This window comes from Vitis vinifera, chromosome 17 (genome assembly GCF_030704535.1).
Source record: "Vitis vinifera cultivar Pinot Noir 40024 chromosome 17, ASM3070453v1".
In the NCBI taxonomy this organism is placed as follows: Eukaryota; Viridiplantae; Streptophyta; class Magnoliopsida; order Vitales; family Vitaceae; genus Vitis; species Vitis vinifera.
In genome coordinates, this window is record NC_081821.1 from 4,633,002 (window position 1) to 4,653,381 (window position 20,380).

Consider the following 20,380-nt stretch of genomic DNA (forward strand, 5'->3'; position numbering starts at 1 on the left):
AAATCAAATGTTAAGTTTCTCACAACAAACAGAAGAATCTAAGTGCTTACACCTTTAATGTTATTTTCCCCATGGAGACTGTAGAAGGATTGCCCAGTTCACCTTATAAATAAAAAATACAACACCCTCTGGTAGTGAACATGTAGCCAAAGAATTGGAGGGCGTGTTCAAGAAAGAACTCTACTCTTACCCCTACTCTTATATATATACATGGATGTTGATTTGAATGAAAGTTGGTACAAGAGGGAGGAGGCCTGTGTTGCTGTCCTGAGGGATATAGGCTTTCCCTTTGGCAACCATTGGCCGAAATTTCAGGGAATTAATGGCGTCTGCTATTGGTGCATTGGAGGTGGTGCCATGGGGTAAGCAACTGGGACAACATAGGGAGGTGCATGGGGTCCAGGAGGAAGCATAACAGGAGTCCCAACTGCTGATGCCATATGCCCTGGAGGAGCGGCCACTGGATGTCCCATAGGTGTTCCATACATTCCCAGAGCACCTGCTGGCATGCTTGGCTGAGCCCTGTGGTGCTTCAGGGGTGGTCCCACACCAGCTGCAGCTGCGCTTGCTGGGTTGCCGTTGCCCTGCTGGCCGGTAATTGGAGCTTGAGGGGTTGACACATCGCCATTGTTCACACTTGTAATGTCATGGATACTGGATCTCCTCCTATCCCTGTTCATGGAATTCAGGCGAATAAAGTACTTCTGTGCGTGGCTCGCCACTTGAGTGGGAGTCCTGGAGATTACAAAGTTCCTGGAAATGCTTCTCCAATCCCCTTTTCCAAACTTGTCCAGACCCAGTAGAAACAGCCTGAAAAGCCAACAAAAAAGTAAGCTTCGATTCCAATTTACAGTTAATTTCAAAGTCAGTGTACTCGAATCTATATTTTTCAGGTAAAAAGGGATGGGCCAAACACAAGAGTTTTTCTTTTTCAGACATACCTATGCTCCTCTTCTGTCCATGGAATGCCTTTCCGCCGCTCCTGCTCCGACCTAGATCCTCCTTTCCCTCCTTGTACAGCTGAGTCATGACCCAATCCTGAAAACCCACCTCCGAAACCGCAATTGGATCGCTTATCAGAAGTGGCAGAGGGAAGAGCATGATGGTCCTTGACAGAAGAAGACGAGGCTTCATCGGCAGCATAGTTGGGAAGTGGGATATGACCAGCCTCAATTGCATTCACATCCTCAACGAGAAATTGGTAGTGTTGCTTCAGCTCATCAACGCTCTTGCCAGGAACCATGGAAGCAATCTTGTCCCACACCTCCTTGCAGTCTTCGGTCCAGTGCATGGCAATAGCATTCTCGAAAGCCTTCTCTTCCTCTCTGCTCCATACTGGAACTTCACTTGACATGGTGTGCAGTAGTGCCGATGAATATAATTGGCCTTGAAAGGGAAAAAATAACAGATTTTGAAATGGGTTTACAATTGTGGATGGTGGGGTGGGGTGAGGGAAGGGGGAGGGAGGGGGTGTGCGTAGGATAAGAGATGTGGGTGGGGTGTAGGATAGGGTGCATTAGAGCTATCAATTTCGTATAGGACCACTCGGTGTCGTAAGGGATGGGTGATTTGTCATGTTCAACAAAAATATTGGGTGTGAAAATGGAGGAGTGAGTTTTTTTTGTGGTATTTGGTTTGAACGGAGAGACACCCTCTGCAATCATAGAGTGTGGAAATAAGGGCAAAAAGAAAAGGTGGCCCCTGAGAATCTTTCTAAACTACCATTCATCCATTGCTTTCTTATTCCCCTTTCTCAAAATTTTGTATTCGGCCTCACGCGCCATCCAAGTGCTGTTAGATAACCGCAAGAGTTTCAATTTAGTGGGTCCAAGATGGATCTTTGGATTATTCTTTTCGAGTGGTAAATATAGTTGAAATTGTGTTCTTACTTTTACGAAGCTACTTCAAGGACAATGAATATCATGTCTTTACAAAGGATAAAGCTTTCAGGTAGTTTTTTCATTCAACTTTGGTTCGTGATAAGCCCTAATTCAAGGGCATGTATAAGTTTGAGGGACTATAGTTGCTTGATTGTAGCAGAGGATGTCATTATGCCACAAATGAAGGATATCACAAGGAGGTTATTGTAGATGTTTCATAATTTCTTTGTAATAGAGCATCTAAATTTGAATAATTTAAACTTTCAAAGAAAATTGATAACTCAACATGACATCAAAGCTTTGATTAACCAAACATCTGAAGTTCAAACCCTCCTCCATCTATATTACAAATCTGTTTACTTGTCTGCCCGTCTCTTCCAATATCTTGCAACTTTATCTCTCAGTATCTTGGTTTTGGGTGTCTTGTAGCTCTCATAGTCTTGGTTTTCCGATTGTTTGATTTTTCTATACCCGTTTCTCTTAGTGTCATGGTCTTATAAGGTCTTCAATCTCTCCTAGTATCTTAGTTTTACAATGTCTTTTGCCTCTCCCATGCCTATCTTTCCGAGTGTATTGATTTTAGGTTTCATGTAAGTCTTAGGTGGTGTTTGTTTTTTTAACTTTTTGCTCAAAGTAATTTAGTTTTAGAATTTAGGTTGTTTGTTTTTCTATTTTTTCATGACTTATTATAAACTTTTTACTAAATAGAAAAAGCCAAAATATGTAGCTTTTTCTAAATAGAAAAAATAACATATTGGTTTTTTTTACTTTTTAATACTTAATAGAAATAAAATACTACAAAAACAAACAACATAATATTTAACACTATTAAGCATTAAGGTTCTATTTAGAATTAAGTAAAAAAAAAACACCATCTTAGTGTCGTCTTGGATCAAGGTGATCATCATGATTGGTTTTAGGTTTCATGTAGCTCTCAGTGTCATCTTGGATCAATGTGATTATCACAATTTAGTTTGTTTGCTTGTTTGTTACTCCTAATGTCTTGGTCTTGGATTGGTTGACCATTATTGATTTGTATGGCTACTTGTCTCTCCTAGTGTCTTGTCTTAAGTGTCTTCTAACTTTAATGATATGTTTGGAATGTTGGAATAGTGAATGAAAATGGTAAATCAATTCCATGTCCTATTCATTCATGTATTTGGATTGTTTTTTAGAATCAAAATAGGAATAAAAAATCATTGTTATGAAAATCAAAGTCTTAGTCTTTTACTAGGATTTTGATTATTCACTTCTACAATTTTATGAATCCTCTGTCATCCAATGTTATGAAATCATATCGGTCTTTATTTTGGTATCAATGGAAACCATTACAATACAATTGTAAAAACTATCAACATTTAATAAAATCAAATATTTACTCTAGATTAATATTGAGTCATACTTTGATAATATATATTTCTTATCAATGTAATTTATATAATATTTTCTTCAACAAAATTATTTTAATAGGTGCTTTATTACTTATTTTATCATTTTTTTAATTGAATTTTTCTTTATATTTCTATGAGTTTTGATCAATTTTCATCAAATTAATATATTTTTTGTCTAAAATTTTTATTTGATATTTACATAAAATTCAACCATCAATATTTTTACAATTTCTAATATTTTAATCCTTGATCACAAGTACCAGTAATGATATATCTCAAATTTGCTTCGCTACTTACAAGTGAAATTGACATAAATTTTTCATAATCTACTAATAATTTTTCACTTCATAAATAATGTTTGGTCTAATACAACTATTATGCATATAGTTTCTAATCTCTAGCAATAGGTGTGAAAACTTAAAAACAATCCATACTTGGCTTCTAATTGAATCCACCTTTCATTACTTGCTACTCATTCATATGAAATTAGGTTAAAATCAACAAATAAACGAAAAGTTAACTCCACGCTCATAAATAATTTTACTATCCTTTATTACCTTGTAATCTTTTTTATGTATAAGCATAATATGAGAACGCTTTGAGTGTCCTTATGATTTAGAGTTCATTTGATAATATTTTTTTAAAAAAATTTTAATTTAAAAAGTGTTTTTGAAAAAAAATCAGACATTTGATAAAATTTAGAAACACTTTTAAAATTTTGAAGAATCACTTTTAATGTTGAAAAATTACTTATAGTGTTTTTTGGAGAAACACTTGATATGTGATTCTCTTACAAATACTTCTTAAGAAAACACTTCCATTAAAAATGTTTCGAGTGAAAACACCCCTAAACGCACTCTTAGACTCTTATCCTATCTCTATTTGTAAAGGAGAACTTCTATTAGGAGAATGTGTATTATATATAAATATATTTACTATAACATATTTCTAATACTTACTACTGTATTCCACACTCGTTTTTTCCTTACCTTCTCTTTAAGTCCATGCCCAATTTTCGTTTTCTAAGAATAGAACATTATTACTCACAATCAACTTCCTCGTTTATAAATTATATAATTTGTAACATTTAGTTACATCATTATAGTCAACAAAAATACACTTTTAGTTTTTATTATCAAACTTTTTTCTACATTGTTTTGGCATTTAGGACAATACAATATACCTAAAACCTCATAGGAAAGAAACATTTGACTATAAGTCCATGCTTTCTTTGGTGCTCTTCCAAGAATGGCTTTGGTAGAACATGCTCGACAAGAACATTGCACAAGTAGCTTTGAATTCTTTAAAATTGCCAAAACCCTTCTATTTTTCTTGTAATTATTAATTTTAAGTTTTTCCTGTCAAATCATCTACAAATATTAAAATATATTTGTCGTGATTAAAAGGTTTTTACCTTATTAGGACTATAATACTTGTATGACCAACTTCAAAGGTTGTCTCACTCTTTTGGATTTTCTCATTGAAAAAGAATTTCTATATTGCTTTCTAAAAAGACATCTTTCAAACATTGGTAATTCGATTATCATATTCTCTACATCAATAACTTTAAGCCATGAAAATTAAGATGACCAAAACTAGTTGCTATCATACTATTGTCTTTAAACTCAACAAAGTTTCTATTTAGAGAAATATAGGAAACATTATATTCTTTCATCCATACCTTTACAATTATCTTTTTATTTTCGTCATTGAGCATGCAAACTCCATTACAACAACTAAAAATATACCTTCTTTGTTAATTGTTTCATGATTAATAAATTTCAAAAAAGATCTTGGACAAAAATACATCTACTATAATATTATCAATATCATCTTTAAAACGAATATTATATCTATGATTGAAATTTTAGATTTATTTCCAAAATTAACTTTTCTTTTGATTGATTCATTTAATTCCAAAAATAATTCTTTCTTACCTACACATGATTATTGAACCTTGTACCATGGTACCAAACATCTTTATGCTTTGTGTTCAGTGTATATGCATTACAAGTCATATCAAATTTTGATCTATCTTAACATTGTTTATTTGTTTTACTTGTTCACTTTACAATTTTATTTAATATTAAGACTTGATACCTCTTATATTTAAAACATTGTATATAGAACTTATCTTCAGATCTTAGTATTGTCTTTTCCTTTAGAAGAATTTTTGTCACCATTTCAACATATATCGATGGAGTTGTAATGCCTCCTTCTATCTCGACCACAACCATATAATCTCTATTATCTTGTTAGCCACCATAATCTCTTATAGATACACTACTTTGTAAAACTTGTTTCAAAATTGTAAAGTTGATTTTCTAATTCATCCTCTGCTCTTGTGAATATAATGAACTCATCCACCCTTTAATTATGAGACTAAACACAGTGTTTCCAACAACATATTCTTATGCATAAGATAATGAAATGTGAATGAAGTAATGCGGACGATTCGAACTTTTAGAGTTCGATGGTAATCATTAATGAAAATCAATTCTTGTAATCCTACCTTGAAGCAACTCATAAAAGGAACTGCATTACATGAGCTAATATATATTTTTTGTTTTCCAAAAATTATCAACTTGGTATTAATTTTTTTAAAGTTAATTGAATTGAATTGAATTATTTCTTGTTGGGATGGTATTTTAAAATTGTGTCGTCACATTTCATTTAGAGGTGGAGAGTGTTGATCACGCCCTATAGGAGCGAGTGGAAGAAACATTTTTACTAGGACAGGGTGGGGCCCAGTCTCCCAATGGGTGAAACGCTCGTTCTCTCTCCAAGACGTGGCCCTTTCTCCATTTCTCCTCCTTCCTGCTAAAATACGCCTCCTATAATTTCGGCGCTTCTTAGCCTTTCCTTTTCTAGTAACTCCCATTTCTATATTTCAACTCCATATATATTTTTTTAATCAATTCAGTTATATATTCCCAAAATTCAAGCTTATATAAAGACAAAAATAGAATATAAATATCAACTATGAAATTTTAAGGTATGATAGAGAAGTTTATTTTGTGGGTGCAGGTGAAAAATTGAAAAATCAATAAAAAAAAATATCGTATTTTTTATTGTGATCGATTATAATTATATATTAAACACTCATTATCACCCGCTTGACAAACGCGAACTTTTAAATACATTCATTAGACTATGAATTTTGGAATTTCAAATGTATTGTGAGATTGTCGGTTGAAATTAAAAATCAAATCAATCCCGATCTAATGAATATATTGAATTAAGTTAGATTAAGTTGATTTGGTCAGGTTAATTCTGTTTAAGGCTTTCAAGTTCCATCCCTAATGTAGGTATGAGTTGGACGTTAGAAAAGAATTCAAATAAACACACCTTTTTTGGGGTCAATAGAGAAGATTAATTTGTTGAAAAGGGGGGTCATCTCTTGAAATGAGGATGAAAAATAGATGAGAAATGACAAAGTGTGAGTAACTGTCAACTGTCATAACACCCGCCATTGAAAGAAAGGGGGGATTTGAGTGACAGATGAACTACTAATAATACATACAAATATGCAATTGCTTTAAACCAATCATCATTTGCTTTTAAAATGTGATGTCCCCTCGATAATGTGATGAGACAGAGTCATAAGAGTTCATGACCCACCTTGATTTTTAAGTTTATTTGATTTTAAAGTACAGATGAGTCCGAGATTGAAAGATGAGAAAAATTCATGGGGATCGCCATCAAGGCTTCAAGGGTTGAGCCCCATCATTTTGACATTCATACGGTGGGGGATCAGGTCACCATATGGTGGTCCCTTTTCTCTGCTTTTACCACTTGGATTTTTCTTGTGTCATACACACACACACAAGAAAAGAAAAAAATCATAAGCTCTTGAGCTCTGTATTTTAAAACCATGAGAATTATTGGATCTAAATCCAACAATATTTGTACTGAGAGGAAAAAGTGGATCATTACAACACAACTATTTACTCTTTTTCTACACACTTCTTACAGACATAAAATAACTCCCAATGTTACCAACATTTTTTTTTCCTCTAGGTTTTTGGCTTTGGGCCCTCTCCATAGGAAACATATGCATCAAAGACACCATAATTTTTAATTTGTTCTTTTGTATTTTGTTGGGTTGGGGTGGGGTGGGGTGGGCTGGGAGTAAAAAGCTTGCTACTGATGAAACTCACTCATCAGTGAAAAGATGGAACCCATTGCAAAAACAGAAACAACATTGAAATTATAACAATTCCAGGGCTCCTGCCCAGTTATTCTACAGACTAGCAGCTTACAGCTCCTTCAGAACTGAAACATGAGTCCTCTACTTCAACTAGAAAGACAGCACCAACTCTCCCCACTGGTTCTGGATGACCTCGCTCAATCTGTCTTTGACCCATGGAGACAAAAACTTTAAAGGCTTCTTGTTGAGAGCTAAGCGGGCATGCTTGTGATTATTGTCCCTGTTTATGAAGAGAAAGATGACAAAAGTAAAATAAAGAAAATCTAATTAAGTTAAAAGAACAGGATTGAGAAAGAAACGAGAATTATGAGAGGAAGTGAGTCTGACCTAGGTGAACAAATATGCCCTGAACAGAGTTCTCCCAATCCAGTGACAGAATGATGCTGTGAAATGATTGCAATATGTCGTGGCTTTACAACATTAGAAGACCCACTTTGCCAAATGCTGTCTGATTCTTAACCATGCCTTGAATGTTATCTGGGAGAAGCGGAAGCAACAACCCCAACTTCTGTGGTTTGGTGCCCGGGGGGAAGTTCCATCACTTCAAGACTTCCTTGTAGAAGAGCTGCCTTTTGTGGGTTGAGAAGCAGAAGCTGCTGCATGTCCTTGGGAAGCAAATTAAATACTGCCTGTAGATCACCCTTCAGTTTCTGGAAAGTTGCTGCAGAGTCTGGATTACCCCTTTCTGATTGCAGCAGCTGAAGATTGCATTTAAACAAAAAGTAAAAACATTGTCATGGTTTCCCCAGTTAAATCAAACATAAATTGGAAATGAGCTTATAAAGCAAATATAACATGATAAATTTCAAGCCTACCAAATACTGGGGAGTGCTATAATATGCAGGTATGCCTAAAATTCTTACTATATATCCTGTACATTCACCGTATGTAACCTCATTAAAAGGTCATACACAATTTTTTTTTTCTACTCTCCTCAGTGTAACATAGTATTATAGACCTAAAAAATTGTTAGCACATCTTGCAAACTTTTTCATTGGAGTTCTGGCTTCTGAGGTCTCTTTTCAACTTCCAATCTTGGACCTCACCAGGTCAGAATTTTCAGTTTGGTGACACCAGCTACTGAAAAAGCCATGTCATCAATCTGTCAGCTGCCAAAACTCATGCTTTTATGGGTTTCAGTCTTCTCAGATAGATTTCATATTTGCTCTTCGATCATCCAGAGGGGTCTGACATCCGGAAATCTGAAAGGATTGTATCTGGCTACTGTAAGCAGACCCAAAAGCTTGTTTTCTTGTTCTCTCTTGCACAGCCATCTCTAGCCACAAGATTAACCATAGTTATCCAATAGATCTTCAGCAACAAGTGCCCCACCCTTGTTCCATTTGTGTGGAATGAGTTCTCAAATATTAATGAGTCTGCTGGTCCATAGCTTAACCTATTTTCACTGAGTTTTTGGTATTTGTCTGTTATTTGGGCTTGTTCCCCCATTTTTCACACCCTTAAGGTTGGTTCTACATCTATCATCAAACTACCTTATTTCAAACCTTGGTAAAGTCGTAGGTTTTCTAGTAGCTGCTTCAGATTCTATAATATCTTTCCACAGTTTTTACTTGGAACCAACCCCCAGTCTGGTTTTGTTAATCAAGACAAATATCATCAGTTAACAACATGCACCATAGTACATTTTGAACAAGCTGATAGGTTCATACAGCAAATACAAAAATATAAGAGCCAATGTTGATCTTTGATGCAAGTTTATTAATTTCAATAGTTGTGCCTTCTATTGGCTTGCAAATTCACTTCATCTCCTCTACAATTGTTCCCATACTAGCCACTGCTCCATTATACGTATCCTTGATTACATCAACAAATCTGATTGATACTCCTTTTCCAAGACCAACAACACTCATCCCCATGTAATCTACCATATATAATATATATATCATGCAGGGATATTTATAAAATAGAACCTAGCGAAAAGGGTCCACAACCCAAGTACACATGAAGTATAACAAGTGTGCCAAAGGGAAAAATACAACAAAGCAAAATAATAGGCACTACATCACCCCTAGGCCCTCCCAAGCAATCAATAAATTGAGGAAAGATATATTATTAACCTCCAAAGCATCCATAGATCAAGTGGACAAAGATTTAAAGGAAGTTTCTGTGCCTCCAATCGGAAGCAGTCCAAGCCTGCAAAAATCCTACCATTCCACTCTTTCCAAAAGCACTAAGATAGCAAAAAGGGGCTAATTTCCAAATCACCTTACGACTTTTGCACATGAAACTGGCATACCAACTCATTAGTATCTCCTTTATACTATGACAAAGTTCCCAAGAGACCCCAAACAAGTAAAACAAAAAGGACCACAACTATGAGACAGCTCAGGATGACAAGGATATGGTTGGCTGACTCTTCACTAGATTTGCATGTACAGCACTGATTGATGAAAGTCCAACCACACCTTATAAACTGAGTCACCATGAGGATTTCCTCCCAAATTGGTTCCCACAGAGGCCTTGAGACCCACACCACCTTAGCTGGAAATGATCAAGGCATAAGAACTCCTAAGAACTGCAGAAGGATTTAACAGAGAAAATACCATTCTTGGCTACCCATCTCACCACCAATGGACACTGCTGTCACAAATGACCAGAGAGACTGGATAGACTGTAGAAATGCCTCCACCAACCTCAACTCACAATCACACAAACCCCTCAGAGTACAGGACTCCAATGTCCTTGAGCATCCATTCCAACTCAAATGTCAGACACCAAGACATTTCTGGGAAAAGCAAAAAACCACACTGGGAAAGGGACTCTGTTCCCTCACCAAACATCTTACCAAAACTTTGTCCTTAGACCATTGACCACAGAGAAGCTCAGTCCAGAACAGAATGCTTCATAACCGCTTCTGATAGCTTTCCACAGGCCAACCCTGTGCGTCTTCCTTCCCTCCTTAGGCATCCATACACTCACTTCTTACTCAAATTTACCTAAAATGACTCCACAAGTTATTCTTCCTAACTACAAAACCTCCTCAACCAACATTCTTGGCTACCACCACACCACCTATTGACAATGTTATCACAAATAACCACAGATTTGATAGACTGTAGATATGCCCCCACTAACCCAAACTTACAATCACAAGAACCCCCCAAACTACAGGATTCCAATGCCCTTGACCATCCATGCCAACTCAGCAACCAACACATTTCTGCAAAAAGGTAAAAACCACACTGGAAAGGGAGTTTGTACCCAAACCAAACTCTTACCAAAACTTTGTTCTTAGACCATTGCCCACAGAGAAGCTCATTCTAGAACAGAACGCTTCTTAGCCTCTTCGAAGAGCTTTCCATAGGCCAACAGTGTACCTCTGCCTTCCCTGGAGAATCCATTCCCTCTCTTACTAAAATTTACATAAAATGACTCTCCACAAGTTAGTCTTCCTAACTACAAAACATCCAGAACCAACCAATATATAGAAAAAGAAAAACTTTCAATACTCAGCCTATACTTATGGTCAAAACTTTTGCTTAACTAGTAGCCAACAAGAAGGTCAACATCAACGATATGCTACAAATGAGAAGACCTTACAAAGCCCTTAATCCTGATTGTTGCATTATGTGCATGGGGAGTCCCATCAAAGGCAAAGTTCTATGGAAAATTGCTTGTCTTATATTGATTTGGATTGGGTGGTGGAAAAGAGAAACAAGGAATTTTTAGGACAATTGGAGAACTTCAAAGATGCTATGGGATGTAAATGATTTATGTTCCTCTTTCTAGGCCTCTTATACCACAATATTTAAGGGTGCTTCTCTCAATATTGTTCAACTCGATTGGTATTCAATGTCTAGATCAAAAGAATTTGGATAGCAAGGGGAGGAGCATTGATTTAGTTTATTTTTTAAGTAGATGGGTTAACCCTCAAGGAATGTTGAGTTGCTATATATTGTATAATCTCATATGGTACTATATCAATGTGTAGGCCTTTTTAGCATAGGAGAAGGTTGAATCACCTATTTCTTTTGATCAATTTCTTCTTATAAATTTAGGAAGGATTCTTCATCCTTCTCACATACTTTTTAACCACATCTAAACACATTTTGTTTCTAACAAAAAATTAAAAAATAAATGCAACCCATCCTTCCTCTTATCAAAATATATGCTCTACCAACTAACAGGATCCAACTTTTGCTGGAGGGGCACCTTAAGAAATACTCTTTTGTTTTGTTATTTTTATCTTTCTACCTTTTTGTCTTGTTGTATCACTGTTACATTCTTGAAGGACAGCTAATCCTTCCAACTATTTGTTTTTGATTAATAAAAAATTAAACTCTAATTCTCACTGTGTGAGGGATCACAATAGAGGACATGACGTACATTTGGCAAATTGGAGATGATTCTCTTAATATACATATGCCTACCTCTCTACTCCTCGCAATAGGGGTATTGCCTTTTTCCAACAAGTCAATCTTCTAAACCTTTCCTTCACTAAATCCCAAACTAATCCTAATTTAAATTGAGTACCCAAATAGGTGGAAAGCAAACTTCTTACTCCATAACCAAGAATAGAAGCCAAGAAGTTCATATCCTCCACCTTGACCACTAGAATGAGCTTGCTTTCTCTATTAAATAGACTCCATTATATTAGAGCATGGAAAGTGAATTTTTGGGAGGGATTTGTTAGTGGTTGGATAGTTGTGGGAGGACTTATGGTGCATTCATGGAGACTTTAATGTGGTCCATTTAATTGGGATTGGGTTTCAGTTCAATGTGGTGCATTCATAGAAGTGGGTTTGAGTCTTACCTAGAAGAAAAATAATGGAGTTTCACCATTGAAAGGTTTGCAAAAAAAATTTATTTTTTGAAAGGTAAATTAGAAGAATATACTAAAAGCACTTGCAAAAAGGCACAAAGAGTAAACACAGAGTATACAATAAGGCCAAAAGGCAAGCACACCAACCACCTAAACAAAGCCCAACCCCAAGAGAGTTGGTTCGAAGGAGAATCCAAGAATAGGGAGGACCTCCACCACAAAAACCAGCCAAACCCAAAACTCTCAACCACCACTAAAACAAGACAATAATCCCACAATACTAGCATTGAATCCCCAGTGCTCCTCTCCCTTCCCCTGATTGGGTGCGGAGAGCTATTATAATTAACGGAGCACTCTAGTTTATGAATTTCCCTCTCAAAATGGGAAGCCAAGGGAAAATTACTCTTTTCACTTGAGACCTTAGCCCCACGCTCTTTCCTTCCTTTTCTCAACTTCAAAATCTTTAGAAAGGAGTTGATCTCCTTTTCAAACCCCGTCACTAGCATCCCTACATGGTTACTAAAGTTGACAAGCTTATTGGGAAGACTATCAAGATCCGCCCCCTCAAAAATGCAAGCAAGCTCCATGGTGTGAGAGGCCTCTAGCTGCTCGGTCCTAACCACCCAGTCCTTATTTGAAGGATCCTTTCGTGACACTTCCTGAAAGCTCCAAAGAACTACCATCTTGGCAACATCCTTAGCGTCCAACTCCCGTCATCCAAAATCCCTATGAAAGAGAGAGTAGAAAGAGTAGGGTACCTATTCACCTTTGCCACAAGGGCTTCGTCGGTGATCGCCATGTGGGAACATGTCAGCACTGACTCTGGTAACAATATTTGCCTCTCAACCACAACTTTGTCACTACACCTTTGCTCAGTCACTTGATCCTTTGTAGAAAAACCACCCTCTTTGAGAAGCCCTAGCGAGCCCTTCTCTCCCTCAGCCAAGTCCAAAAAAAAAACCACAACCCTCCTTTAAGACCACAACCCCAGCTAAATTTAAGTTTTCCTAGGCCAGGCCCACTCTTAAAGCTCCCCCCTCTTCATAACTTGTAGTCGAATGGCCCTTTAAGGAACAGACCCACTAAAGCCTTTGGCTTGAGAGCAAACCAGGCCTAACCCCTTCCCAACCTCTAGCAGCCCAATCATTGAGTCCCTGACTCAGCCCCACTAGAGGCTCCGTTAATACAGGGTCAACCAAATGGACCCTTCCTCCTCCAGTTGTACCCCTCTCACCACCTCCTAGGTTCTCCCACCACCACCCCTCCCTGATCAAACAAACAGGAAGTTGCAGTCTCTCTTTCCTGAACACTCTTGCCACTAGGCTGCAACACTTCAATGCCAGCAAACTAGCAGGGTTGCCCTTCCTTCCCCACTCCTACACCGACATGTGGACTATCCTCCTCATCTCCCCATTCCTCCATCTTGCAAAGACCATTGCTACCACATCTCAGAACCACCATCGAAAAACCAGGTGGAGCTTTCCACCACAGCTGAAAGGAAAAATTGGAATACCCTACTACCACTTGCACCTTGTCAACCATGGTTCTCCCATCATACTTAACCAAGATCTCCCCCCACTGTAGATGAGACAAAAGTGAAGTTTCTTCATCCATAGCGACAAAACCCCCACAACAATCCCTTAGCTTCTTAAACACCTCCTGACTCCACAGATACAAAGGGAGACCTAACACCCTCACCTAGACTTCCTTAGCAAACAGCAAACACCCAACCTTGGGAGTACACCTTACCAAATGCAAAACTTTCTCCCTGAGCCTTCTATAGCCTCTTGCAAGCACCCTCTCTGCCTCGATGCTATCTTCAAAATAGAGCAAAAGCAAGGCCCCCCCAAAGACTGATATCTTCAACCCTCCTTTCAAAGACCACAGATTCGTCATCACACTTTTTAGCAAGAAAAAAATCCAGTAGCAAGTCTAAGCCCTCTCTGAACCACCCTACCAGACACCTCCTCAATTGATCCTCCCTACACTTCATCTCAGTCTCCCCCAATTGAAGCCAAACGACTTCTCCCCCCATGCCCAGATCTTTCTTAACCAAATCTGCAGAAGTCCTGATAACAGTCCCCTTTAGGACTACACCTTGCCTCAACAGGGGAGACCACTCCCTTGAACTCTATAGAAGGGGCAACTCCTAACAAACAAAGCTTCTCCACTAAGCCAAACCATCCCCGAAGGAAGATCGGGGAAAACCTTTTTACCTCCTCAGTCACAACTAAACAAAAGAAAAAATCTCTTGCCCCATTCAAACAAAGCTCCAACATGAACTTCTTTCCACCTTCCTCCTAAGCTTTACTCCACCTCACTAAGTCTTCATCTCTACAACAAGTTTCCACCCCTTCCAACAAGCAGTGTAAACTCAAATCCCTAAATCTAATCTAGGCCGAAAGGCGTCTTCCTTTCTCCTCAATGATGCCTCTCAACGTCCTCTCCCCCCACCACCTTTACAAAAAGATCAAATGTCTTTGAGTCCATTGCAAACCAACACTAAATCTATATAGGTTGTGACTACAAATCTCTTAGTTACATTAAATAGCCTTATTTATCGGTTTTAGAAAACCTAAACACTTAACAAACTATGGAAAAAGAAACCTAATCTATATGGTTATTAAATAGAATTTCTAATTCTTTACTAAAATTGCTAAACCTTGCACTTAAGAAAAAATAGAAACTTTTCACAAAATAAAAGTTCTTTAGAAGCTAAAAGATTTAGAAAATAAAAAAAAAAATTAGAGAATAGAAAATTTTACAAAATATAAACTTTTACAAATAGAAGTTTTCTAAATATAATAGCTTTGGAAAATGGAAAGTTTAAAGTATAAAAACTTACTAAAATAGGGAATTGTTAAAGAAAACTTATAATTTCTAAACAAGACTTAAATAACCAACTACTAAACTTGATTCTAAAGGTCCTAAATCAGCACAATGTTCTTTTCTTCCTTTCTAGAGCAGATTTTGGCGGACTCATCCCCATCAACATTATATAATAAAAAAGTGTCATTAGCAGCAAACAAATGAGAGATCTTTAACTTCTAACCACCCCTTCTCCCAACCTTAACACCTTCGGTGAAGCCCTTCTCCACCATTGTAGAAATAGAGAAGCTAAAAACCTCTATTATAACCAAAACAAAAGGATGGCATGGGAGCAAATCCTTTTACATGAGACCCCTAAACTTATGGAAAGAACTTTTAAGTGTTCCATTCACTAATACCAAATTTAAGACCATAGAAGCACAAAACTCAATCCAAGTACTCATCTTTGATTAAAACCCATCCTCTCTCCATCAATAACACCAAGAAATACCAATTCGTATAATCATAGGTCCTTCAAATATCCAACTTGCAAAGGAACCCTTCTCTCAAGCTCTGAATTTTGGAGACAACGGCTTCATTAGCAATGAGACACACTAACTCTGGGTTTTGGAATCAACAATATTTGCCTATACTCAACAAAATAATTTTGATACTCTAACTCTAGTGTACATGCCAACAATCTCAATCCATATGCAAGCATCCTCTATAAATGCACTCTCAAAAGTATCAAACCACATTGTAATTACAAAATCCAATTTCCATTTTCTATTTATTATCATCAATGTAACCATGATGACGTCAAGTCACGAATAATTTGGATTCAGGCTCAAGAAAGTAATGAACTAAACAAGATATAAGCAGGCTTAACTTGATCTTCAAAATAGAACAACAAAGGCATCCCATATGAGAGTGTAAATTCTCTGAAACTAAAGCATGAACCTGAACCCCCACATACTGATTGAGAATGACTAGTGTTGGACTATCGCTGCAAGTTCTAATTCCTTCAAGAAGCAAAAGTTTTAAAACATAAAAGAAAATAAAATAAAAACAAAGTAAAAACCTATAAAACCACAAATCCAATGTGAAGAGTCAGAGTCGTGCACTTCCTCCAGCCTTACCCCAATCTCAAAAGCAGAATCAACTTCTAAACAGCTTCCCACATATTAGGAAGCACAATGTTTGTAGGGCTCATAAGGGGAACTATTGGAGGTGAGCTTGCAACAAACCAGATATTAGCAAATTAGCACATGTTGCTGCTGCTGCTATAATATCCAGTACAAAAATATACACTCCTCATTACCCACAAATTTTTTTCTAGTTCCTACCAGACCATATATTTAGTGATAACACTGCTTTCAACCCCAGTTGCCCGTTCTTGCTATATCATTTATTCTCCTTTTTATTCTAACTTTTCTAATCTTGAAATAAAATTAACATTTGACCCATAGACAAAGTCCCTTTTTTGACATCTCCTACAAAGAGGTCAGTGCTTTCTTAACATGATCCAAAAACTTATAAGAAGTATCATTTTAATCGCAGATGTTATCCTTCTTCCTTGGAACTGCTCTTTGAACTCAAAAACACCCTAAAGTAATATAGGTATGAAAGGATTTGTTTAGACACTCAAAACATTAGCATGACACACGCAAATAGAAAATATCACAATATCAAAAACAAAAACAATTACCTTTATTTCTCCAAGAAGATGTCTCTCAATGGCATTGAAAGAATCGACAATTTCCAGTTCAGACATCTTAGATATAAAATGTTGTATGTCAGTATTCATTCTCGCCTGCCTCCATAGTCTATGTTGTTCTTGTTCGGCAACAGCACGCCTTCTTTGAAACCATGGCATGAAGTTGTGGCCCCTCAAAAATCGCCTATATAGAAATGAAAAGCATTCAAAGCTCATAACAATTTTTAGAAGGCAACAGAATAATGATGGAAGGCAAAATTAGAATGAAGAATAGTGTATGCAAGGAAAACAAGTTAAAAGACAGAAAAAAGAGGGTGGAAGTAGTGGTAAGTTAAAGTAATTGGCAGTAAATATTTATTACCTATACAGGTCCAGCCAGTTAGATCTCATCCGCTTTGATAAAAACTTCCCTGGGCCTCTTGCCGATAAGCTTCCAAGAAATTCATCGGCATTGAAAGGAGTAAGAGAAGGAGGATCAACAAATGGAGAAGATCCTTCAGAAGGAGTGATAACTCTAAAATATGGTCCAAAAGGGGCCAAAAAGTTTGTAGTAAGCTCCAAAAAATGGCGACGTAATATCTCGTTATTAACAACCGACATTGACTCCTCAACCCTTGGTGACATCCCTGCATCAATAAGCCTATTCAAAATAGAAGTGTCTGGCTTGGTTGTTGCAGCATAGGTAGTCCAAATGGCTTCCTTATGTTCTGTCATGAGACAAAGGGGACCCTCTCTCCTCAACTTAACAGCACTCAACAAATTAGAGGGGGAAAACTTCCTTAGCGAAAGCTGTTGAAGACCAAAGCCTTCTGGCCTAGCAGAAAATCTCCCAGTAGAGGATCTAGCAGCAAGGACAGGCCGGTTTGAATTAGGAGAAGGGCTTCCAACTGAAACTACATGGGGGACAATACGAAGAGCTTTGAGGAAAAAGAGGTTTGTCACACCCAAAACCATTGGAGGAAAGATATCTCCCTCTTGAAGAGAGTTTAAATGGGCAAATTCTGGGTCATGAATGGTGAAATAAGGCCTGAAGTCAACACTACAAAGCAGTGGTGCAACCAGGCTAACAAGACCAGCAACAGCCTCACAACACTGGGGCGGTGTTGGTGCTATAATAAGAATAGGTTCACCAATAAGTAACAACTCCCACAACACCCAAAGTTGCAAGAGTAGGCCCCTGAATATACCAAAAAGATCTGAATCATGGAAAAGACCCTGTGGAACTGATTGATTCGTAGGAAGAAAAGGAGCCATTGAAGAGATAGACTCTTCAAACAGCACTCCACTGTCTGAGGGCAAGCTATGAGCAGGCGGCAAGTTCACCTTAAGCATTGCATTACCAATAGGAAGTTCCATTAACTTACCAGGTATTGGAGCAGGCCATATTGAAACATAAGAAGCTATGTGCTCTAGAGCTTTCTTTCCAATGTCAAAATACAGAGGACCCATGATTTGTAACAAAGGTCTAAACACACTGGAGTAAGGATTGTGAGACAATATCACTACGGATCTTTGATCCCCACCTCGCTTTAGTCTCTCATCATGTCTCTGCCTATTAAACACATAACCATACAAATATTTCGCACCTTTACAGTCACCGGTATTTTTCATTCTCTTTACTTGATCCACCAACTTTGGAGATTGTTCCTTGTCCTCAATCTCAGTTATTTCAGATGAAGACACTTTCCCCCGTTGAGAATTTTCCCTTCTTTGAAACCGGAAAAAGAAGATACAATCATGGATGCTTGAGCGATTCTGGTGCTGGGAAACAGAGTCTGGGAATGAACTAAACGCAACTTCAAGCTCCTCATCTTGTGTAAGACAGCCAGGTGGGTAACACTCTTCAATTAGCTGACCCTGCTCAAGATCAAACTTGATAATGCAAAATGCAACAACCCACTGCCTCAATGATTTCAGGTCTAGCTTCGGGTTGGATTCCGTTTTCAAAGAAAATGAAGGAGAGCGGCTCATCTCTGCTAAATTCAACCCGTCTGTCATCCATTGAATCCCATCATCTCCATCAACTATTTCCACTAAATATTTTCCCAGATTTCTCCTTTCAATACTTGTAGTGAAAAGTTCAATGCTTCACAAAGAAAACCCAGGAAAATGCAAATCATTTTCAGATAACAACACTTCACTTAAGAGGATTTCGTAGGATCGATCGCTGTCACTCTCCATTCGGTTACTAAAAAAAATGAAATAAATAATTAAAAAAAACAGTAAAATACAATAAAAATCTAAAATCTTAATTTGGTGGTAAAAGGAAAACTGAAGCATCCCTAGGAAAGAATGGAAACACCAATTTTACTTAGCGAGTTTTCCGCATTTGTAGAAACCAAACCAACATAAAACATCGGATTCACAATTTCATCGGGTTTCTTTTCTTTTTGTTGGGCTCCCACCAGTTTCTCAGCAACCAAAAGTAGTGCAAAACAACAAACTGAAGAAGATCCAAAAATGGGTATTGAGAGCGTTACCTGAATTCAAGAACCCAGAAACGACGTTTACACGGATCAATCCGGATCGTGCAAAAACAGACACCCAATTGGCCAAAAATAAACGGGTCTCTTCAAGAAATGCAGGAAAATCAGAGGAAAATGGAGACCTGTAGCGGTAGGAATGAGAAGAGAGTGCTGCCAGGCCTTGGGTTTTTTTCCGTAAATAGAATGTATTGGAGGGTCATATATGTAAATCAAAGCTCCCCGACAAGGTAATAACCAACATTTTGGTAAGGTAGGTTGGATTATATAACACCAATGGAAAATTTTCAAAACTATAACATTGTCTTTTAGGGTAACAATAATTCCCGTTAATTATTAAAAAAAAAAAATTATACCATATTTTACAAGGATGATCTTCTTCTCATTAATGGTAATAGAAAATAAATCCATTTATTATTTTATTATTTTATTATTTTATTAATTTTATTGTTAACTTCATAGTTAAAGACATTTTTAGTTAGATTTTTAAAATAAAAAAAAATATGGCTAATTTTCTACTTTTTCTATCTAAAAATATTAAAACATCTCCCTTAAACCTCGATAAATTAATAGCTTAAGACCAAGGGAAATCTATTAATTAAGTAATTAATTTCAAAAAATAAAAAGATAGTCCTTATTAGTCAAATCTCTTGAGTAATTCTATTATAGAGTCCATCTGTGAAAGAAAAGCAATCAAAGTGATTAGTGATAACGACATTGGATAATTTCTTATTTCTTATTATTATAAGAGAACGTCACATCTGAACTTTTTCTTGCATTACAAGAAGTTAAATATGAGATCCAATTCAGACATTAATTTTAAGAAGACCTCCTAAACAAAATATATGAATTTAATTGCATGTTAGGAAATTTTTAGTTTACGTAAGTGGGTCTTATATGAAATTACACCAATTTTTCTTAGGTTATGTTTGGTTGCCAGAAAGTTTGAAAGAAAATACGAGGAAAATAAAATAAAGAAGAAAAATACAAAGAAATAAAAAGTAAAGGAAAATAAAAAATAACTTAAAGTCAATAAATTAATTTTATATATTATTTCAAAAAAAAAATTATGGATGTAACTCTTCTATATATAAATTAAACAATTCAA

General features: G+C 36.8%; 2 protein-coding genes across 4 annotated transcripts; both read right to left on the bottom strand.

The window, feature by feature from the left end:
- Positions 1-34: 34 nt before the first annotated feature.
- On the bottom strand, positions 35-1,585 carry LOC100245771 (transcription factor MYBS1). The gene is made up of 2 exons (XM_002274131.5): positions 942-1,585; positions 35-810 (listed from the first exon to the last, which is right to left on the bottom strand). Exons 1-2 carry the CDS (start codon positions 1,352-1,354, stop codon positions 333-335), a joined length of 891 nt encoding a protein of 296 aa, XP_002274167.1. The 5' UTR covers positions 1,355-1,585; the 3' UTR covers positions 35-332.
- Positions 1,586-7,455: 5,870 nt separating this feature from the next.
- LOC100257778 (uncharacterized) lies at positions 7,456-19,502 on the bottom strand. 3 transcript variants are annotated; one of them, XR_009464558.1, is made up of 5 exons: positions 19,270-19,502; positions 17,151-18,977; positions 16,781-16,973; positions 7,809-8,179; positions 7,456-7,701 (listed from the first exon to the last, which is right to left on the bottom strand). XR_009464558.1 is itself a non-coding variant. In XM_059734062.1 (4 exons), exons 2-4 carry the CDS (start codon positions 18,785-18,787, stop codon positions 7,955-7,957), a joined length of 2,055 nt encoding a protein of 684 aa, XP_059590045.1. In that variant the 5' UTR covers positions 18,788-18,977; positions 19,270-19,496; the 3' UTR covers positions 7,456-7,954. The 3 variants fall into 3 exon arrangements, 1 of the variants encoding a protein (XP_059590045.1); XR_009464557.1 differs by having other exon boundaries at positions 17,151-18,875; positions 19,270-19,496; XM_059734062.1 differs by having other exon boundaries at positions 7,456-8,179; positions 19,270-19,496.
- Positions 19,503-20,380: the final 878 nt, after the last annotated feature.

What these genes read in the sequence shown, in the direction of transcription:
- LOC100245771 (XM_002274131.5), bottom strand. Translation starts at nt 1,354, where the DNA reads ATGTCAAGTGAAGTTCCAGTATGGAGCAGAGAGGAAGAGAAGGCTTTC. An exon ending in TGGACAGAAGAGGAGCATAG is followed by an intron (nt 811 to 941) that starts GTATGTCTGAAA and finishes TTGGCTTTTCAG; the next exon opens with GCTGTTTCTACTGGGTCTGG.
- LOC100257778 (XM_059734062.1), bottom strand. Translation starts at nt 18,787, where the DNA reads ATGACAGACGGGTTGAATTTAGCAGAGATGAGCCGCTCTCCTTCATTT. An exon ending in AACTGGCTGGACCTGTATAG is followed by an intron (nt 16,974 to 17,150) that starts GTAATAAATATT and finishes ATTTCTATATAG; the next exon opens with GCGATTTTTGAGGGGCCACA. An exon ending in ATCTTCTTGGAGAAATAAAG is followed by an intron (nt 8,180 to 16,780) that starts GTAATTGTTTTT and finishes TGCAATCTTCAG; the next exon opens with CTGCTGCAATCAGAAAGGGG.